General features: G+C 37.5%; 1 protein-coding gene across 1 annotated transcript in view; it reads right to left on the bottom strand.

The window, feature by feature from the left end:
* The window catches only part of LOC139708889 (uncharacterized), a 33574-nt gene extending 11688 nt beyond the window's left edge, over nt 1-21886 (bottom strand). Inside the window, exons 1-3 of the mRNA XM_071620851.1 lie at nt 21207-21886; nt 19545-20785; nt 11195-11515 (exon numbers count right to left, since the gene is read on the bottom strand). Coding sequence (XP_071476952.1) covers nt 11195-11515; nt 19545-20760 — 1537 coding nt within the window. The 5' untranslated portion in view covers nt 20761-20785; nt 21207-21886. The remainder of the gene's footprint in view (nt 1-11194; nt 11516-19544; nt 20786-21206) is intronic.
* Nucleotides 21887-22354: the final 468 nt, after the last annotated feature.

Below are 22354 nucleotides of genomic sequence, written 5' to 3' on the forward strand. Positions count from 1 at the left end.
GTCATTCTCTCTCTCTCTTGTAATCATTGTAACTTAGTATTTAAATCATAACAATGATGTGGTTTCATTCATCCAGTTTGTTCTTATCTCTGGTCAGGAATGATGATGTTATTCAAATGATAAAGGTTATCATGAATGCTTTGATGAATATCTTTTTTATATTTCATACTTGTGACGAAAACATGTGGAAGGAATGAATATCATTATTAAGCCAAGTAGTATATGAATGGGGATTTTATCAGGTCTAATACATATATCTGTTCTCCAATTAAAAAAAAAAAAACTCACTGCAAAAGATCAATACCCTTTCCATTCTGTATCTGACAATTCTAATACTAGTCAAATCTATCGGCACTTTCAAAAAATAAAAAACAGAATGCAATTACTTTTTAACAAAAATAATAATTTACCCTTTCAGGGCTTTTCCATATATTACTTCCTTTTAACAAGGCAAAAATCTTCTTTTATTTTTGCTAGAAAAGATACTATATCCCTGGTAATCATTAACCCAGTACACAGTATTGAAAACAACAATAAAAGCATATGAAACCAAATGAATGAATGGAACAAAATGCACCTGCTGCCTGCAGCATGGGAGAGGGTAGGGGTGGGGAGGGGGCATAGATTACAAAATGCACTTTCTTGTTTGCACAGGTGTATACAATGTATAAGGTGGCTTCTATAGGTGATCACTGTCCATTGCTTATTGCAACTGCATACAACTGTACTTATATAATTTGTATACAGGATGATGAATTGCCCTATTTGAGAAGGCAATGGTTTCATTGCAACATTCCAGTCTTGAAAGAAAAGTATATGAAAAATGAAAAAAAAGCAAGTTTGTATACAGTTACAAGATTTAAAAAGGAAAAATATCTTCTACAATACTATGACACCATTGAATGGCAGTCAAATGCTTTGAACCTATCTGCATATTGTCTGATACAGAATGAAAAGGCTGACCATTGTTATGAACTTTACAAACTCATCAAAGGCCAAAGCTGTCCTAGCAACAAAGTTTATTATGACAACATACCACACTCATGTTCTTGGGTACAGATGTTGATGGTGTAATGTCATGATAATACAAAAATGAGCTGCACACAAAAGAACTTATACTTACTTGCAGGCTCTTTGGTTAATAAGTTTGAAAATGTAGGAAGAAAAAAATTACAAAGTGAAAATCCTCATTAGATATGCTGCGATGCAACATAAGTTTGACAGTTTCAGAGTAAATATAGATGATATACTAAAAGCAGCATAATAAATGCTACATTCTGATCATTTGAAGCAAGACTAAAACAGAAATACTTTAGAACCCAAAGCCAAGCTCTGAATAGCATTAACACAAGTTGTCCTGGAAAAAGCACCTCAGACACATGCAATTAAAATAGAATTCTACAGTTCAGATAGTAAGATTGTACATGTAGAAATATTTCAAGACAGCATGCCTGTTCACTAAGCATATTTGAATGTTTATCTCTATTTCAGGACCTAGTTACATGCTATCCAGCACAGCTGTTAAAAAAAAAGAAGAGAAAAATATTTCCGTTCCAGTTTGCATTCAATGGTTGTTACTCATTTATGCAGGTTAACTGGGTGTCAGGAAAATCGTTTTGGTCTTTTTATATCAGGGCATGCAAAAACTTTGAATATGTTAGCAAACTGGTCTGTAGCTGAAGGAAATTCAAGTTGCACATACTGACTGTTGCTATGTCAGGCACACTGCAAAACGGTTTTCTGCTTGTCAAAAATATCTTTCTTGATAGAAGGTTTGCTTAAGATTTGAATATACTTTAGCAAACTGGTATACCAAGGTATGGGAAGTAGGCCTATGGTTAAAATTTGCAACAGCCTGCTGTGGCGCTCACATGGAATGATTCCAGTTAATCAAAAAGCACAAATGTGGCATCATGTTAAAGCATCCCGGTCTAATCAAAAGCATTTACCTGTAATGCCTATATGTCAGAATGATACCTAACAAAAACTAAACAAGCTGCAAGGTATACTGGCCATAACATTATTAAAGCAGAATGCCCATTCATTGATAGGTTTTTCCATCACACTACAATTAAAATGAAATGTAAGATAAGTGAGTGTATGATTTTTGACAAACTGCTATTATTACACTGTTCCCTGGTCCTCAAGTTCATGTAACTTGTTGATGGTACAAAGGCAACTTTTACAAAGTTATATTAGAGACCTCACAACCATATTGTTCACATACAACAAGTAGCTCAAGACCTTAAGATTTAGTAACTAGTTCCTAGTTTCAAGAAGTTTGGTTTTCTTAATGTTTTAAACTTAGGACTGGAATATTGAGAATACAGGAGATGTAAAGGATTTAAATTCCTCTCACTGAAGCCTCCCTTATCCAGTCAACCATAAGGGTAATAGCATTCTGTTATCATTGCAATACTGCGATTATACTCTGATCCCAAGCTTAATATCATTTAATTACATAATGATGTGAAATGGGATTATAATACCAACTGAATACTGTAATACATCAGACTGTAAAAAAGAGAAGCTTTGCAGAAAGGCAAGGGGAGTGGTATGCAAATAGGACCAAAGAGCGCATTGAACAGCCATGGCTACCAAGAGGACAGGTTAAATACAGGAGCAGCTGAGATGCAAAGAAATGGGGTCAAATTTCTCACTCTTTGACAACTCTGACACGGGCGTGTCCTCTCCTAGAAGATGGCGTCGGAAAGCAGAGGGCGACAGGGACCCGCTCCGCGACCCATTTCGCATCGGGCTGATGCCTCGCTTCTCGAGGCCTCTTCGACCTACAGCTGTATGGGCACAATTTGTGTCGTTGTTCATTAGTAATCCATATAAAAGTTGAAGGTAGGAGTGAAATAATGCATGCTGAACATTCATATTACAGGTCAGATCACCAGCATTGTATAACAGAAATACATTGAACATTGTTTAGAAAGACCACTGGAGGGAGACCAAAATGGTGGTCTACATCAGTAAGTGGTCTTTAATAGACAGATTCATCAACAAGTAAACTACTCTGAGGGAAAACACATTAAGTGCTCAATCCTTTATGGACCTGATGACAACACTGATTTGTCAATCTGCAAGATACTCCCATATCACTCATTTACTTCTTCATATATTGCAGTGTCATGTTGTACATGTATGTAAATGATTGATAATTGATGATACACCACATGTCATAACATGATCACATGAAATGAAAGGAAATCAACACATTTTCATTTTGACATGTATTTTGTTTCACTATACATTGTACATGACATAACTTATGTGATGCCAGAAAAATCAGTGGCTTGGTATTAAATACCAATATTCAATAATGTGAACAATATCAAAATTGTAGCATACAATGTACATACCAAGTCTTTTGTTTGACTCTTAAAATAGTAGCAAGGCAAAGCCTCCACATGAAGACCAAACTTTTGACTTGTTAGAGACAAAGCTATGGGGGTGTGTCCAACAATGTGACAAACTATTAAGTTCAAGGTGATCTGTATGATTGGCAAGATGCTTGTTAAAATGTTTATAATGAAAACAAATCATCTTTCAATGTTCACCTTTTAATTTTCAAAAATTCTGAAATCCCCACAAACTTCATACACTACCCACTGGGTACTTATGCGGCCAGTGCCGAAAATATTGATAGACAAGAAATATACATGTAAACTGCTTGCACTGGGGAAAATGACATGTGCGATGAAACAGATACACAATCATGTGAATATGTTGACAAAATGGCATGACATTTTTCGTATCTAAACTTTTACCACTCTGCGGTCAACTCGTGAAAAATAAACAGCCAGGGTCCATTGTGAGTTCGTGAGAAAACCATCTTTGGAACCAAACAAAGAATGGTTGAAGCAGACTATCAGCATTGCTGAACCATGATGAAAAGTGCTTGGGTAAATATCAATTCCATTCAATTTCTTGTTTGACATGAAGGCCATAAAGCTGACTGTATACACGCAGATGTTTACAGACTTTGTACCAAATCAAAGCAGCCCCTCTTTCTGTGGTGTATGAGTGTTCTGTCTATGTGCTTGGCTCTCCAGGTCCAAGGATAGCAGTGGTACACCACAATGAAATATTGAATGATGATTCTCTCACAATTACTCACTGAATTAAAATGGATTAAAAATGTGTTTACGGCTTAGATGAAGAATTAAAAAAATGACTGGCTTTATGACTAAAGATCTAGAATTAAATAGTGAGGGATCACTTTTGCAAACAGAAATAAACTAATGTGTCAATAATTCCACTGTCAGATCATGATTAATGCATGTCATGTGATTATTATGCACTATTACAGCGCTTTGTAAATGCCAACTTGTTAAAAGTAGCTTGCCCCCACATATATCTTTGACGTATCATATCACTTCTTACCTCTTGGGCCTATCTGTGATTCTTTTTCAGATGCTGCTCCATTCATAAATCATGTACTACTATCCTAGATAATGTGTGCTGTATATCCCATTCTTCATCACAAAACAGTCAATTCATTGATAGGAATCAATGTCATTAGAAACTCATAATCAGTGGTATTGTTTTGTCGCTGACATAAATAATGACACAATGTCTCTGAAAACAATACTGCTACATATGGGGATCACACAGTTAGTGCTTGAGATATTAGATTAATTAATACATTATTCATATACAAACAATTTGTTTGCCCCATGTCATTCTACTGTGTCTCATGTCTGTAACTTTCTGGTATTCAAAAAAGGTTGAAATGCTTTAAATACTACTTTTACTATCGACATGGAATATCTTGCAATGTGGTAATTGTTCTTCATTTTGACTGCTTGGAAATGAATGCATGCAATAAATAATATTTTGCCAACTGCAATCTATCATATCATTTCATATCACTAGAAACAAGTTGATAGTCAGCACAATTATATCAAGATTCATCTTTGTTTACCTATTTTAAACAAATTTATATCATATCCACATCTGCAATTTCTAATTGTAAATGTTTAAACATTCAATCAGCTGTCATTATATTAGCTTCTTTTTTTTCATACAAATATAATCTAATTTTCTCTTATCAAAAAAGTAGGACACAAAAAACACACACAGCAGTACTTTCTTCTCCTGCCCCTCCCCCCCCCCCCCAAAAAAAATCCTACCAACAAAAACACACAAACGCACATAAATACACAGCTGAATTTTTATTACTATGCCAATTCAGGAACCAATGCATTCATACATCTAATAGGTTCTTGGACATGACCTTATAGTTGATTCATAAAAGTGGACGAGTTTGTCTAAATTTTTCTGACTGATCTATTGTTGTGCTTGCCTTTCATTCAAAGAGATGACCTTGTTTATTATCAGGGTATTTTCTATTCATCCTGCCAAGCTGAACTTTTCTCTGCCAAATCGTGCTTGCACTACGCTTTATGATTCTGGCAAATTCTTTTGTTTGTGACTGTATACACACAATCCTGTGGCCATGAATCCATGAATTGCGATGTCCTTAAACTAGCCTCTCTGTACAATTTATATACAAAGCTTTCAAAGGGGAGGATGACCCCATTTTGAACATTATCTCCCCCCCCCCCCACACATACACAAATTATTTTAGAAGCTGCATCCTCCTGTATATCTCTTTAAAATTCTAAATACAAATCAAAATAGTAGTGTGAACAAATATCCAGGATTCTATGATCACAGAGCCATGGTTCATTCAAAGACAACAGTTGAAAGCTTTTAAAGAATCATTTTCTTGGACATTGCCTCAAAAGTTAGTTAGAATTGTTTTTCTTTTTTTTAATAGGCTTTCTATTTAGTAAGCAGATAAGAACAATAAAAAAAAACCTCCAAGCAACTTTTGGACTGAGGAATAGAAAATGAACAGAAATATAAACATTAATGAGTGTTTCTGAGTCTTTTTTTCTTTTGCTGTTATTTCAACATGATTGACATTAATTACAATGTTGTGTAATAATCAGAAAAATGTTTGTAGAAATTCTTGAAAACATATCACACTGCTTCATACAGTAGATTTCAAGGGAATTTCAAAGGTAAAACTTTCAATCTGTATCTGATTTTACATATGACATGTTGAATTTTATTTGAAATAACTTGCAATAGCAATTCTCTCCTAAAATATCAATTTCCAGTTCAACATGCAATAACTCACTGATAGTGGACCCATTTTTGTTTGTTTGATATGACTCCATTCATCAATACTACCTCAAAAATACAAAATGGTACCACATAATTCAGAATGTACTCTCTCACTTGGTGTTTGCTGCTTTTCTATGAGTTGATGTACAAGACCAAATGGAACATGTAATCTACAGTGTGAGAGTACAGAAAATTTTGTAATATGAATGTTGGATGTGATGAAATATGTCTAATGTACATTGTGTTGTACATGACCCTTTTTTGATGTTGCGTCTGCAGGGATGATTAATGAAAACAATGACAGTATGGATCTGCAATAATGATGTATGGCTTGCATGCTAGAATCACACAAGGTGTCAACTTTACAGTGACAGACACTGCGATTCTTCAACTTACATTCGTAATACCGAGAGAAATATTCCTTTTGCTGTGGGGAGACTAAAAAGTGGCAAGAAATGACATCATTATACAAAAATCAGATAGTCTCATGTGATTGATAAACAAGAAAGTATATTTCCTTAATGACTCATAAACTTCACAATAAGCCACACAGTATGCTAAGCTTAGGTTAAGCGACAAAAAAAAAATGCAGAATTTAGTTTTCATTTCACATCTTGTAAGCAAAAAATCATTCCAATGTTTGTAAACTCTGTATATCTACAAGAAAAAGAAATCAGGAAAAAACAAAACACTGTTGGGATTATCAGACTAAAGTAGATTTTCATGAATATAAAACAAATAAAAGAAGCCTGGTCTGATTTCTGTTAGTTTCTGAAAAACTCTATAATTTGCAGATCTTCCAGCAGATTCATAAGATTCCTGGAAATGAGTGGTAACTACATTTTAATAATGGATCATCAACCATGAAGAACAAAGTCTAGACAGTTTCTCTTGATACATGGCCATCTTCCCCACACTCAGTGACACAGATACAAAGGCATTTTATAATTTCATGAGAAGATTTTAATTTGCAGCATGAAAAAAAAAAATCTGACATTGTCCAAATGGGTCAGAAGAAACATACCTAAACAAATCAAAGATATCTCCTCTCTCTCTCTCTCTCTCTCTCTCTCTCTCTCAAGCTGTTTGCATCCATTTATCTATCATATGTGACCGTGCACCTCAAAACGAACAAAAAGTCGCACACACTGATTTTGCGCGAGGACTGAAAATACGTGAAATGGGTCAACCTAGCCGAAATTGACTTTTTCATATTTTCTGAAAGAGCGGGTCTTCTTTTACATTATGCTAAAATTTGGTATCATAAAACGGGCAGGAAAGTTTTTTTTTTTTTTGCAGCAGTTTGTCTCGAACATTTTTGGTAGAATAGTGTGATTAGGTGTGTCTTTAGAATCCCTTTTTCATTTCTGAAAAACCTTGTCCACACCCTTCACTTTCAACTCTAATAACTTTTGAAAAGATAGTGCTACTGCTTTGAAAGTTGGCATTAATTATGGACAGAATGTGTTAATGAGGCATGCTTAATTTCAGTTTAATCTGATAGTCCCTTCATTGCTGTTACTCTGGTGTTTTACTTCCTGTTTTTTGTCCTGTTCATCGCACAGCCAGCACGGTTTGGTAAAGATTAAATGCTTGAATAGACACTGTACTTCAGAGCCTCTTTTCTCAGTTCACACTTTTCCTGAGTTTGTGCTTTCTTTCCAATATCTAGATAGGTTATGAGAGTCCATTTGATTTGAGTTATACATCATTTTAAAGCTTAAAGTCTGCTCTTTTAGAATATGGTCTTAACTAAAAATTCATATCTGGCGACTTTTTGTTTATTTTGAGGTGCAGGGCCACATCTCTTCTTCTCTGTGCTTGGGCAAACATGAGTGATCAAAATGACCAACTCAGGGTCAGCACATACAAAACAATGCTCAAAATAATTGTACATACTACTAGGCGAGATCCCCTTTTGCTATCCCTATCTGCTGATGCAAGCTAATGATGAGTGCCACTGCACTGCTTGGTGACAATAGCATTTGAATGAGCCACTTTGATAGGACCTGTAGACTGTGGGTGTATTAAAAGTCACAGCTAATTGCCTTCAATTAGGACGACAAATGATCTGTGAATAGTTCCGGGACCCATGAGGAAAAAGAGTAAACAAAAGATCATGCTCTCTTGAAGGACAAAATGTGACTTCTTTGTGATCAAAATCCGTCACCAGAAGAATGTTTGTTTGTTTGGGTTTATTTTATCTGCTTTTTTTTTTTTTTGAGGGGATGGGGGTGGGGAGGGGAATGACATCTTATTTGCTAAAAACAAAATGTTTCTAACACACATGATTCAGCTACTAGTATTTGGTTAAGTCCCAGCATGCTTATCATGTATCAGGGACAATTACCCATACATGCTTTTATGTTATTTACATATCTCATTCAAAAGCTAAAAATAGGAGATCACAGTATGTTTTATGGGTTTTTTCCCAGTAGACTTTTTGTATTGCAAAACTTGGCAGAACATATCAAACTAAACTGGTAAACATAGAAAAATCCCCAGGAAATCTCAACTTGGAAGTTTATACATTTGCATGAATTGTTTAGTTGACAAAGGGAATGTGATGTAAGCTGAAGTTGTAGACATTTCAAAATAAATAACTGGTATCAACTCATGATCATGACTACAAAAAAAAAAAAGTTGCATAATCAGGCTGAATCTCACCAGTTAGTAATGTGACATATAAAAGATTCACTGTGTCTGACCTTTACAATCAAATTGCAATGAAATCCATAAGTTCCGGTAAAAGCAAAGGGGAAGTCTTTAAAGAATAATTGTGCCAATCACATAACAAAATCAAGATATTTGTAAGTTAGAGTGCTCTCCTTGCAAATTTTCACAGAAAACTTTAAGTAAAGTTAAAGAAGAAGTTACAGTACTATGTGTGATCTGTCCGCTGATATTGTGGGTGGTTCTGGCACAGTTGCCTTGCAACCTTCACTAACATGTCGCAATATTTATTTCCTCATGATTTTTCAAAGCTGTCTGTGCAAATGGCCCTATAATGTTTACAAAGGGTGATATCATTTTAGTTGAAAGCCCTAATGTTTAGTGAACCATGTAAAGTTTAACATTTAGAACAAAAGCTAGAAGAGAAAACTGTACCAAGAAGTAAACGTTTTTTTTTGTCAAGACTCAAAGCCTCTTTCCTGTGGAAATGTGGGATGGCAAAGGAAGACCCCTGCAGTGTCTTTGTGATTAGAAATGTTTCTGGGACTCGTCTGATCTCAAATAATCTGATCTCACAGTGATGAACTGATTTTTTGAGCCTCCGTGTTCGGATCCTAAGCCAAGGCAAAATCCTGCTGTGAAGTTTCGTTTTTGTCAACTCGCAACAAAAGATAGCTCATCACCTGAATTTGACTTCCCCTTTACACATGTGACCATGATGATGCATTTGGAAGATTGAATGAAATATGGAGCCCTAAAAAAAATCCCTTTTATTGAAATTGTATCCCACCTGTCAAATAAATGTGATTTATACATCACTTAAAAACTAAGTGATGAGTGGTGGACTTGAACATGACATGCTTGTTCGAACAGGAACATTTGTAAGAAAAAAATGAATACATGAAGTGTTTACACACTGCAGCTCTACTGGCACTGTTAATGCATCAATCAACACTTCAACTTGAAATTCCTGGTCAGGGTCAATTGATTCTGATTTTCAAATACACTATCACACAATAAATCTAGCGAGAAGGCTGAACTCAAGCAGAAGAAAAAAAAAAGAGAAAGGATCCCAGAATAAGCAATCACTATGTTCAGCAAGGATTCACTCTTATTTATGGCAAAATAAATCTTCAAAATTAAAGCAGCAACCAAACTTGCTATACAAGCTGAAATAGCGGTATATATGGAACAGTCACATACAATGCACTAGACTACCTTGAATCCAACTGCCACAATCCACAGTAAATTGTTGTAAGGCCCCCTCTACAACTTAAATGTAAATCTCATGCACTCACTAATCCTTCAACAATATCTTGAGTGCTATGCAACAGAGAGCAGACAGTTTTAAACTGATGTGGATTTGCAAATTGACAATGCACTGCATTTGACTCAGCTTCCATCAAGAATTAGCATGACAATCACCCAGGTGCTACTGAGGAATCTCTTCAGAAAGGGATATAAGAGCGCAGAAAGACTTAATATTACCCCTTGTGCTTTTTTCCAAAGAAAAGAAGAACTTCCTACAGCATGTCTAAGTCTTAAAAGAGGGAGTCCTCTTTGTGACTGAGGGTTCCCACTCTCTTTTGCTTAAGATCAATAGTGTGCTGTGACTACATTATAATTTACCAGTAGTTGTATACTGTCTTGCCTCATCAGGCATCCCCCTCTCTGGACCCTACTTTTCTTCAAGCCCCTTACAGTCACAGAAATATACTATTGAATGCTATTGCACGTCTACTACTAAAACACTGGGCAGTTGTTGCTTATTTACATCAATGTAGGGCAATTTGTCGATCAGTTGGACTATAAAAAGAACTCGATGCAAGAATCTACTAATTTGATTACTATTTGATAGTATCATCAAAGCTGGTTGTCCTCATTTGTGAATACAGTAAGGGTGAATACATTTTGTTTACGATGTACCGACTAATTTGTATCCCTAAGTTTGATCCATACATATTGTACATATACTACGTTTCCAAAAGCACAAAACAACATGACAATATGCAACCATCCAAGACATGGCAAGAAACATTATAGCATCACTAGTATAATTTTTTATCATAACATTTCAAGAGGCAGTTGATCTTGCCTGGTGTTAAGTGAGATCTTCAGATTGATGCTTGAAGGGCCGGAGACTAAATTTCCCTTCATCAGCATTAGATACAGAAACAAATGCACTGCAACAGAATGTCAGCCAGAATTACACACACACACACAAAATACACATAAGCGCAAAGGGTCAAGAATCAGTCTGCAACTCCATGAGAAAATTGTTTGCATATATCTAGTGATGAAGGCAATTGAACCTAATCACATAGCAAATACTGGAAAGGATGCATAAAGAATAAAGCCATATATAATAGAAATCTACCTGGAGAGGATGCTGATACAGAGTTGATGCGTCTCATCATCATCTGGAAGTCGCGGTTGTCCTCCACACTCTCACGCTCCGGCCGGGAGATCGTCATCAGGGTGCGGTCCATTGAGGCCGGCCTACCCTTGGAGGTGCCCACTCTCTTCCTCCTGCTGCGGTCCCTCGACCGCCCACGCCTCCTCATCTCCTTGGGTGATGGCGGGGACTTGGCTACACCCTTCTCCGACTCTTGAGGGGGAGAGGAGGGGTCGCTCTCTGACTGCGGTATTGGGGGAGGCGGGTAAGATGGTGGCGGCGGGACATCTTCATACGGTGAACCTAGGCCAGAAAGGAAAAGTTTCAAACATTATTTCAAATTTGCTTCACTCATTCAAAGTGTTAGTATTGTTTGCTAAATCTACAATGTATTCTGGAAAGACAACTGATCCCCAAGGTATCTTCCGCTTCCTATCTTGTGTCCCATAGTTATACATGTACACCATTGCAATGCCACAGAAAATTGCAAAGCAATCTTGTGAGGTGGGAGCATAAATTCACTACGGTACCACACATATTGCACACAGACATTAAAACGAAAAAGAAAAAAAAAAATCTGTCGTTTCAAAAACAATTTCGCAAACCAAAAATCATCCAAAACCATAACAAAACAAAAAACAAAAACAAAAACAAAAACAAAACAAACAAACAAACAAACAAAAACAAATCAAAGATATGAAAGCAAAAGCATGAACTAAAGGTTGCATAAGTTCTGGAAATAAACTTTAGGAACAGATACGATCTTCATGTTCGTGTAGAATGTAGACTCTATATGCTCTGCAAGATATACTTGCTATAGTATGAGATAAGGAGAAAGAAACTCCATTCATGTGCACATCCATGTTTAAATGTAACTACGGCTGTATGACATCTCTAGTGGCAATCTGATGACTTACAACGTCAACAGGTGCATTTACATTGATGGTGAATACCATGGTAGTAATGTGAACGCAAATACACATGTACACTTTGAAACATCTTGGTATTTCAGGGGCAATTCAAACTTTGCACAAAATATACACAGAATCTTTGATTACTGTGGTCTACTATTTTGCTAATAAAAAAGGTGCCAACAAATTACCATGGTATTACCATGGTATTTAACATGATAATTCTAATGTGAATCCACCTTCTGACATGCATGTTTGAGGTTGTACAGTTTGCCCAGAGCAACCTGTGGCAGTTAGTCTGGTAGAGTTCTCAAGGTTCCGAAAGCAAACTTTTAAATCCGTCATGACTGCAAATTGACACAAGCTCTTAAGGGAAAAGGAAGGGGTTGGGTCAGGGTTGGGAGACAAATATTGTACAGATAGTGTTCCAGAAAAGACCCACTCTGGATGTGAAGAATTGTTAAATGGCAAGATACTCCAATACAGCATTCAAAAGCTTGACCATTTAACTCAAACACTGTCCTGTAAGAGATCAAGAGGGCACACAGTGTTTATCAACTAAACAAATCTAAACAATGAAGTTCTTCCTTCTACCAGGAAAACGACATACAGTTGTAGTGGATACTGATAACTACTGGTATGAGAAGCCTTCCACAGAAATGACATAATGGACCACCATTAACATCAAATTGAATTCCTGTGACAATAAATCAACATTATGATTTGACATCAAGAGTTCCAAAGAGTGATCTCCCAAGGCCTCTCTTATGTGGAAAACAAACAAAAAATCTTTTATGTACATCTGATATCCAGTGGTTTGAGTAAAGATTGTGTGATCAAACAGAAAAAAAAAAGATCTACCGTATTTTGTGGAGACTAACAATAACTGATATTAAAAGAATTGTCTTTTCTATTAAAGCATAATGAAATAGGCAAGACGTAGATAACAATGCAAAAAGACCCCCCTATTCGCACACAAAATGAATACCAAAACTTGTTAACTAAATAAAATAAGTTAATAAAATTTTCATTGCACTTTGCATATCAAACTCTGATATCCTTTTCTCATTCACACATATGTTTTTGAAACATTTTAGGTACAATGTACAATGTATATTGCAAGAACAGGAGCATAATATCTTGACAACAAATTATTTTCTGTAGAAGGGAAACATTATGTGTAGACTGCATATATGCCATATTTCGAGAGTCTAAATTTACACGAATCGAGACTTCCCGACGATTTCGCGAGTGGTTAAATTCGAGATCGTGGAGTACTGTATTGAACGGAGAAATGTGTATGCGTACATCACATTCATATCAGGTTCAGAGTCAATATTTTCGTATGTTTTTAATTTTGCGAATAGCACCTGACTCGCAAAATTCACGAAAATAAAAACCTCACGAAACATTCGGTGTATACAGTATTCAAGCATACTTTCAATTGTGAAGATAGTAATCCTAGAATAGTTTCCTCTTTTAAAAGTACTTCTTGCTCAGATTTCTTGGGATTGTGTCTTTCATATGACTGCTTGCACAAGGGGGATATTTATGTCTGCATTTTCTTTTTTTCAGGTTGCTTAAACCATGCTCTTGAACAAGGTGCATTGATAAGACTTTCACTTCCTTATTCAAAATACCTCTGACTCACACACTCACGAGTCTGAGATGAATTGCCTCAGTAAACACAGTTCATATCCCCTTCTTACAAACTCCATTTTAGCACTATAGTGTTTAGTCAATGTATCTTAAGTTAAGCTGGGGCACAATTTTCATCTGATCCTACTAGGAGTCGCCTAGCAGAGTGTAACCTATACAAGTGTACATTCTTACCTCCATCAAAAAAAAAAAGTCTATAGCCTCTGTCGGAGTAGGTATTGCACGAAGAGCGTGGGAAAAAACTCTGAGCCCTGAAAATTCTCCTAGTCCTATGCACAATAAATCTGGCATGCTTTGTTAAGCTTTCATTGAGTAATGCATTCTTTACATGGACCTGTAAAGTATGGTTGAAAAAGAGACTTGAACCGTAGCATCAGAAACTATTTGGAGCATGCATTGGTTTAGCTGATCATGGCATATTGACAAACAACAGCTTTTATACTTCCCTCTAATAGAAAGAAAACATGACTTACATATTCTGTATGAAGAGAGCAGTGAAATACTTTAACATCATTTCCATTTTAAGCAATTTACAAATTGTAAGTGATACATGTAAGTCCTACAATTTTCAGTTTAATGAAATTCTCCATATTGCAAGTTAACAACCACACTGCAGTCTATCATACATTCTCTTGCACCTTTTCCCTAAACCAGGGATCAATGGACTGGCATCGTGCATGATAACTTCTGGAAGAATAAGATTAAAGATTAGATATGATAATTGCAGTATGAATAACAAAGCATGGACATCAAATGATGATTTAGCTGATTCATTGGTAATCAAACAAATTAAAAGTTTGCCAACCATATAATATCATTATGATACGTGAATATGCATGCATGTATCTCAAATTATTCAGTTATTGACTTGGTCTATTGCAGCTCATTAACCAGTAGTCCTGAAATTACTGTAAATAGGTCTTCCATACACAAGTAACACAGATGTAATGGCTACGTACATATTGTACTGTACAAAGGTATGTCAACCAAAACTTTACGATCCCTCAAAACAGTTATCCCTGAAAAGTTTACAAGCTACAATTAGGGCCATTGCTGCAAAGTTTATCAGTGTTTTACAATTTAAAGAGCCATTACCATCAATGCCATGTACCAATGTGGAGCGCATCTCTTTGCACTGGAAGGTATCTAGCCTATCATGGACCTATGATGTAGGTCCATGCTTTGACTGACCTCAACATTTCTTTTGCCAATAGGACTGAAAAGCTTGAGCCAGTACAGCAATATATGCGATAGATCACGAATCAAATGTTGTACAGCTAGCAAACTGGAGTTCGCACAAATGTTTTCTTCTTCTGTACTGGAAAAATGAAGCTATTGCCTTCTCTACATGCTATGGCAAACTGTCATGACATCCACACTTTAAAACGGCATATGTTGTGTATCTCTGGGGCACTTTTGTCTGGTATTACATGGATCCACTTTCACCCCCTCCTCATACCCCTCTTCTGATCTCTCTTGTGAGACTAATCAATGCTCCACAAAGGGGTCTGGACAAAGAGCCTATTGATTATTTCATTGGCTGGCCTCTATTTCTCTCTGCTTGGCTTTGTGTTTGAATTTGTTCAATTGTGTTGGAACATCAACAAGCTTGCTCTCTCCCTCTCTCTGTTTCAGAATATTAGACAGGAGAAACAGTTACAATGTGGCCAGGAAGTTTGCATAATTACACTTAGCTTTTCCAAAACACTTTATACCAGGTAGTTATTACTAATTATGTTATACACCTGCATACAAATTCATTCATGTTCACATCTAACCTCGGTGAAAGTATGATGACTTGTACAAGTGCTGTAACTGAAGGGATGTGTCAGTCAATTGACGATTAATGAATATCATCTACACACTGTAGATGCAATATCTCGCTATTCGCAGTAAGAGTCAGGGCTCTGAATTCACTATCAACTTGATTACAGTTTATAACTACAGAGCCTCTCGTCAATGACCAAGCAAACAAAGTATGCTCATGATTTCATTTTTGTTGGATAGATATCATGATAATGGTCTCAAAGAGATTTAACTGATGATATTAAAGTGCACTCTTGCACAATCGAATATGAATTGAAACCAAATTCTGAAACAGAATTTGTCAAAATACACTGTCCATTCATTGCTCACCTGGTGTTTTAAATGCCACATTCATGGGATCAAGATGAAAAGGCTTTTATTCAGCGATACTGCAGTACAGGAAGTAGAGCATTCAATTCTAGCATGATACCTAAACTTCTCGGGACTGTCCCAATGAATGTGGCATTGTTATTACTCTGTCTGTACCTGCTATGCCATATTTGATCCGTACAGGTGGATTCTTGTAGTGTATGTACACTGATACACATCACGTAACTGATTCTGAACAATCCCAAGCACACCTTCTGGGCAAATCATGAGATTTGTCAAATTACAAACATGTCCACATTACTATGTATAAATTCTACAAGGATTACCAGGCCACTGCCCAAACAAAAATTGGTATCATAGATCAAATGTCTGCAATTGAAGTTGGTAGTGCACCTTCGAGTGAATGATAAGATTGTCATTTCTGAAGTGCAAAGTTCTGTGAGATAGGAGATCATGCACACATGCAATGTTCTACAGTGGCTTGGGGTGTGTTGACTTGACGCACTTGTCCTTGTGAACTTATCGAGCATAATAGCTCCAGTGCAATCAACGCCACTATTAAATAACATTGCGATAAGAAACCATTTTGCCCCATGCAGCTACATATGTACTGCACTCACAAGATTATGTCAAACAGGATATCATGATGTGTGAAACAGAATGGCGATTAGCCAATACACAGTCATTGGGGTTTGTACCCTACTGGTGTTCAACTGGCAATATCATCTAAACATTTTTTAAGGGGTGCAATATAAAGGAAAATGTGAGAGTAAATTATTATCACACCAAACAAGTGTTAAAAGGAAATGAAGAAACAAATTTCTACTGAAGTGCCTGTTTGTTTTGACAGTGCAAATGGGATGGGAAAATGAAAGAGACAGTACTGTATCTATCCATTCTGAGACTCTGATCAAGATAATAAAATCTTGACAAGGGGAAATTCTTTGACTTCACAATCCCAACCAAAAGACAACTTTGAGATGATACCAGGAAAGATTAATGTAGTCTACAGCCTTTACTACAAAATGAGTAGTAGCCCATCAGAATTTGTCACATCAAACAACAATGACAACACAAATATCTAAGCATACTTTATTTTCAATCAAAAAAGAAATCCATGTTCACAAGCTTTAAAGGAATATCACACTTGTAAGAGAAATGCTGTAAAATTGTATATCACTTCAGTGGCATGTGTGACCACCTCACTCCCCTGTACGTAACACAAAACTTTTTACACACAGGAAAGGATATAAGATGACAGTCAGTCTCATCTTTTTTCCCTTCTCTCTTTGTTGCTGCATTGTTGCTGATGACAAAATACTCAGAAATATTCCAATCCCATTCCTGGCAGAGACAATACAGTCTTAAGCTTTAAGTACACCAAGATAAACCTGGTTAACAAAAAGCTGAGCAAACCAACTACCATGGCATGAATGGGGACCCAGGCAATGCTAAGAAGCTTGAGGGCAATGACAAATGAGGTACAGTAGCAGCAAAGAAAGGGGTGCAGAATACTGAACTCTTTTACTGGCAAGCACAATCCATGGTTGGTGTTGCAGGGAAGTTCCACCTTCCTGGTCCTAGCTGGTGTACAGGCATGAGTGTTCTGTTTCATGCATTTGGTACATCTATTTGTACTACTGCATTAAAACATTTGTGACATGTTTAAATGCACATGTATCTTTCTTTCCAGTTGAGAGGAAGAAATTTTGTTTTACAGATATCTGAAATCCACAGTCTGGCAGTTAATGCTGTAAATTATTTGGACTTATCTGAGGTACTATGTCAGCAAAAATGTGAGACAAGCTGTATCACAAGTTGTACTACAGCCTACTGCTATCATGCTTTTATTTATCTGGAATAATGATATTATTTACAAGTAGTTTCTTTCACTCAATTACTGATTACTTAAAAGACTAAAATCATAATCATTAATGTACACACGTTGTATGGACAACTTTTTCGAGGTTGCAAATGAGCTCTTTAGCAAGCCTACTGCACTGTATACATGTTTTCGTTTTTGTTCTCTCTCTCTCTCTCTCTCTCTCTCTCTCTGGATGCTTATTTGATCACACATACAATCAAGGTAATTCAAATTTTCAAATTTTAGCTGTAAGGGTGAGAATGAAAGCAATCTGTAAATTTCTTTCCTATTTTTCATTATTTTTTTTTTAATTCTGCTATAACAATATTTCTTGAAATGATGCTTTAAATATACTGCATATATATCAAGCACATATCAATGACAAGTTTTCTCTCTGCCACTACCTCTTCTATCAAAAAATCAGTCTGCTAACACCCTCACAATGTAAAACAACTTATGCATTGGAGACTTTGTTCATCACATTGGACAAAAACTTTCAATTACTGAAATCTTCAAAATCTTGTTCCTTTATAATTAAACAATCCTTGGTTGGTTAAATCTACCGTTTTCACCGGATAAGGAGACTAGGCATGTATAGTAAAGTCATAGTTTTGGGATGATATGAAGAAAATAAGGGAATACAAAGGGGTAAATTTCATATTTTATGGAAAGTAAACTTGTTTCTCAGATTCTTGCCTTTTGAAAAGTATGCAATTCAGGTACTCCTACTTTAACTTAGAGTTATATGAAAAATTAAATTCTCTTTTAGATTTTCTTTGAATATAGAGTCTCTTATTGTGATGATGGGCTGAATGCTCACAAGCAATTACTTAGAGACTAAGTGTTTGCTTAAAAACGTATGCATAAAACATACCTTTTGCTTGTTCTTGCTAGCAATTGCTTACGATTTTCCAAGCTCTGCAAAATGAACGTAAGCTTTTGCTTAACTTGGACGTTCCCCTTTAAGTATCATTTTCACATTCATACAAGAAAGACCACACTTGTGCAGGAGTGGTATAAATCTACAAGAAATTACTTTTTAGCAGTGTTAGAAACTTTTTTCATTTCAACAACGGGAAAGTCCAGTGGCCAGCACGCAAAATGCGATGAAAAACAGGTAAATGTCTGACTTCGGTGGAGAGCAAGGAGACCTCTCTCCACGTGAGATCTGGTAGATCCGGGCTATCTCTATAAGCAGTGATGGGAATCAGCCAGTATGTGTGTGTGTGCGCACATTTATGAGTGCCATTACATAGCTCTATTGCTATGTCAGGAAATGTTTTGCACACACATGCCCTTTCAAAGACATGCTGTCACACTCACCTTTGTTCTTGTGTTCGCACAGGCGTGACGTTCCTTTTGTTGAAAACGCAAGCAATTGCTTGTGAGGGACAAGCAAAAGGTATTGGCACAAGCAAAAGGTTATGCATATGGATTTAAGCAATTGCTTGAGCTACACCTTTTGCTAGACGAGCTTGTGCTTTTGCTTAAACAATTGCTTACAAGCAATTGCTTGTTTTATGCATTCGGCCCAATGTTGTAACTTCTTATTCAGGATGCAGCACATGGTTTTAACCAAAACATCAAAAATTCATACCATTTGAACAGACTGTCCAATTTTCCTCAGACTTCACTGATTTATTCTTCTTTCATATCAACTGAACCCATTGTATCCTGGGGTAAATTCCCCTCTTCAATTTCATCCATGCAAGAACAAACACTGTAAAGAAAATTGGAAAGTGGGAGGGAAAAGTGTTCTTACCATTTTGAAGATTTGAGGATGCATTTCCAATACTCTCCTGGGTCTCATCATTTTCTACTGGTCTTCCTTCAACCTCTTCAAGCTTCAAGACCTGGTCTTCATGGTCAGGGACATTGAGCCCTTTGCCCTTCTTCTCTGGGAACTCTTCATTCAGGATATGGGCGAATACGTCCAGGACAGCCTTCAGACTCTTGGAGTACTGCGTGATTGCAGGGGCCACCTTGGCATCCGCTGAAATGCCCTTGATCTCACGCCGCAACCTTCCAAATGCCAGCAGCGCATTCTTGTCATTCTCGATGCGCTCCTTGAGGTTTTGGATCAGGTGCGGGAGTTGATTAGTCATGTTCGACTCCACCGCATTCAGGACCGTCTTGTTCTTGAAGAGCCGTTCCTGTATCTCCGTTTCGGTGTACGTCATGAGGACTTGATGATTGGCTGAGGGGAGGGAGCGATTCGCAAACGACTTGAGTGTAATCGGCTTGGGGTTGGAAAGACTCAGTTGTTCAAGCTGCTGGACAGCAATTTTGTAGGAAGCCATTGTCTTTTCAAACTCAATTTTGAGGCCATCATGGAGATTCATAAGAGACCCTGCCACCTTCACTAGACTGTGTTCTCCGATTCCAAGGAGGGCGTTGTCCATCATTTTCTTGCGTGCGTGGACCACAGACACAATGTCTGGCTTGACGAAGAGTACGATACGAAGGACATTTGTGATAGAGTTCATGACCTCTGCATTCGAAATATCTGTACCGAAGTCAAGCATGGAGTCAAGCAGGGCAAGATGGCGGACAATCTGGAACACTGTGGCCTCCAAAGCCAGCTTGTCCACCGGGAAGTTCTCGGGATCCAGAATAAAGAGTTTCGAGTACAGACTCTCCAACGCTACCAGCGATTGAGGGATGTTGTCTATGAACATCTCCATGGGGATCTCATGCATGATGGACTTAATGGTGACATTGTTCAGCTGGTTGATGAGCTGGGAGACATCAATGAATTTCTCCTTCTCAAGGAGCAAGACTATCTTTCGGAGGGCGAATGCGGGGTTGAGCTCCTGAGGATTGCCAAGAGGACTTGGTCCCTGGGAGGAGAAGCTCTGGACCCAGGAAGAGTCCCGCCAAGGTCCCTGGGTTTGGGGAACCTGGGCTCTTCGTTTGGTCCGACGCTGCCGTGGACCTACACCCATGCTATTGGGTACAGATGTTGATGTGGCCATCATTGACACACTACAGGGACAGTCTTTCCTAGAGAGAAAAAAACAAACAAAACAGCCAAGAATACTAAAAACATTCAGTTTTGTTTCAGCAAGGAGTGAGAGGAATATGATAATGTCCAGTATTTGTTGTGCAGTATGCTCCATGAATGATGAATGACCACAAATGCGAAGTCTCTTTCATTTTAAATACATGAGCTCCACGCAACAGAAAGTATAAAGTCAGCAGTGTACAATGCAGCCTACATGATTCTTATTCATACATTAATTCTATTTCCATCCTGAAAACATTTGCTTGCCCAACATTGTTTTAGTTGTTGCATGCTGGCAATCATAACTGTCGGCCAATGTCGTCATCGCACAGTCCATCCCAGTTTAGCTTTCTACGAGCTGCTGCAGGGATTACCCATTACCAAGTATCAACATCAATAGTACATACCGGCACTACATACCTTTGTCATCAGTGATGAACATTTGACTTTTGATGTCCCTTCCACCAAAACTTTGTTGACCTGCGACGTAACTCTAGTCTCTACTCAGCTCAATCTTGGCGAACACGCAGAGAAAGTTCAGCCGACTTGGCCGATTAAGTATCCCTTGCTTACACCGGCACCACACTTTAATATGCAGTGATCTCTGTCACAAGATACTGGGGAATCAAATGATCCGATTCGGCGATTGATGTCCTTATTCCGCAACTCCGTTCATCTAAATTACTAAGTATATCTAATAGTTCTGCCGATCCAGACGACAGAGGGAATTAATGTTGTTTTCTCACTGCACGAAAATTTTAACGATTCTTTCAGGCATTAGCAGAACATGTACAGGCCGACATTTGATGCAAAGTAGAGAGCACTTCAACCGGATATGTCCATCTGTAAAGTCGGACTTGAGGACAATGCTCAAATGTCGGTCGCGGTGGTAGTGGCCCTGTGCTTTGGCAGCACCAGAGCTTCGCACGCTGTTTCCCGTAACCCGACAGCAAGTTTTTCCGACGTGACAAGCTGAATGGCTTCTGTGATATCGACTTGTCGTGACGCGGAGCGTCTGCCTTGTTGTTTACCCTATCCGTCTGGCCCTCATTCAGAAGCACACAAGCGTGACGACGAAGAGCGGCACCTGCTGGAATCGCTCTGGCTGGAATGGTATTACCCCATCTACGACAAATAATTACGCAGGTAGGTTGGAAGTTCGAGTCGTAGTCGGCATTGGTCATGCTTGTACTAAGGTGAACACGGTCTAAGGCTATGTAGAAAAAGCTCTTGAGCTCTGCAAAAGCAGGCCCGTAAATGATTTTAATCTATGACTAAAATGTTAAAAGGCTAGTTTTCAGTATGTGTTTTCACATCAGCCCGATGTTTGGAAATAGCGCGCTATTTTCTGACTTGGGAAATTTTCCCGATAGCGAAATAGCGCGCTATTAATTTTGATAATGTGATCACAAATTAACGCGCTAATTGTATCGCTCTGATCGAGAAAATTTTTTGAGTCCAACTCGGGAAATTTCTGAAATAGCGGGATAGTAGCGCGCTATTTGATAATATGAAAACGACTCGAGAAATTAGCGCGATGCATCCCATTAGGCGTTTTCACATCAGCC

The sequence above is a fragment of the Diadema antillarum genome, unplaced genomic scaffold, assembly GCF_040938485.1.
Source record: "Diadema antillarum isolate AM-2024a unplaced genomic scaffold, OU_Dant_1.0 seq00001384_RagTag, whole genome shotgun sequence".
Classification (NCBI taxonomy): domain Eukaryota; kingdom Metazoa; phylum Echinodermata; class Echinoidea; order Diadematoida; family Diadematidae; genus Diadema; species Diadema antillarum.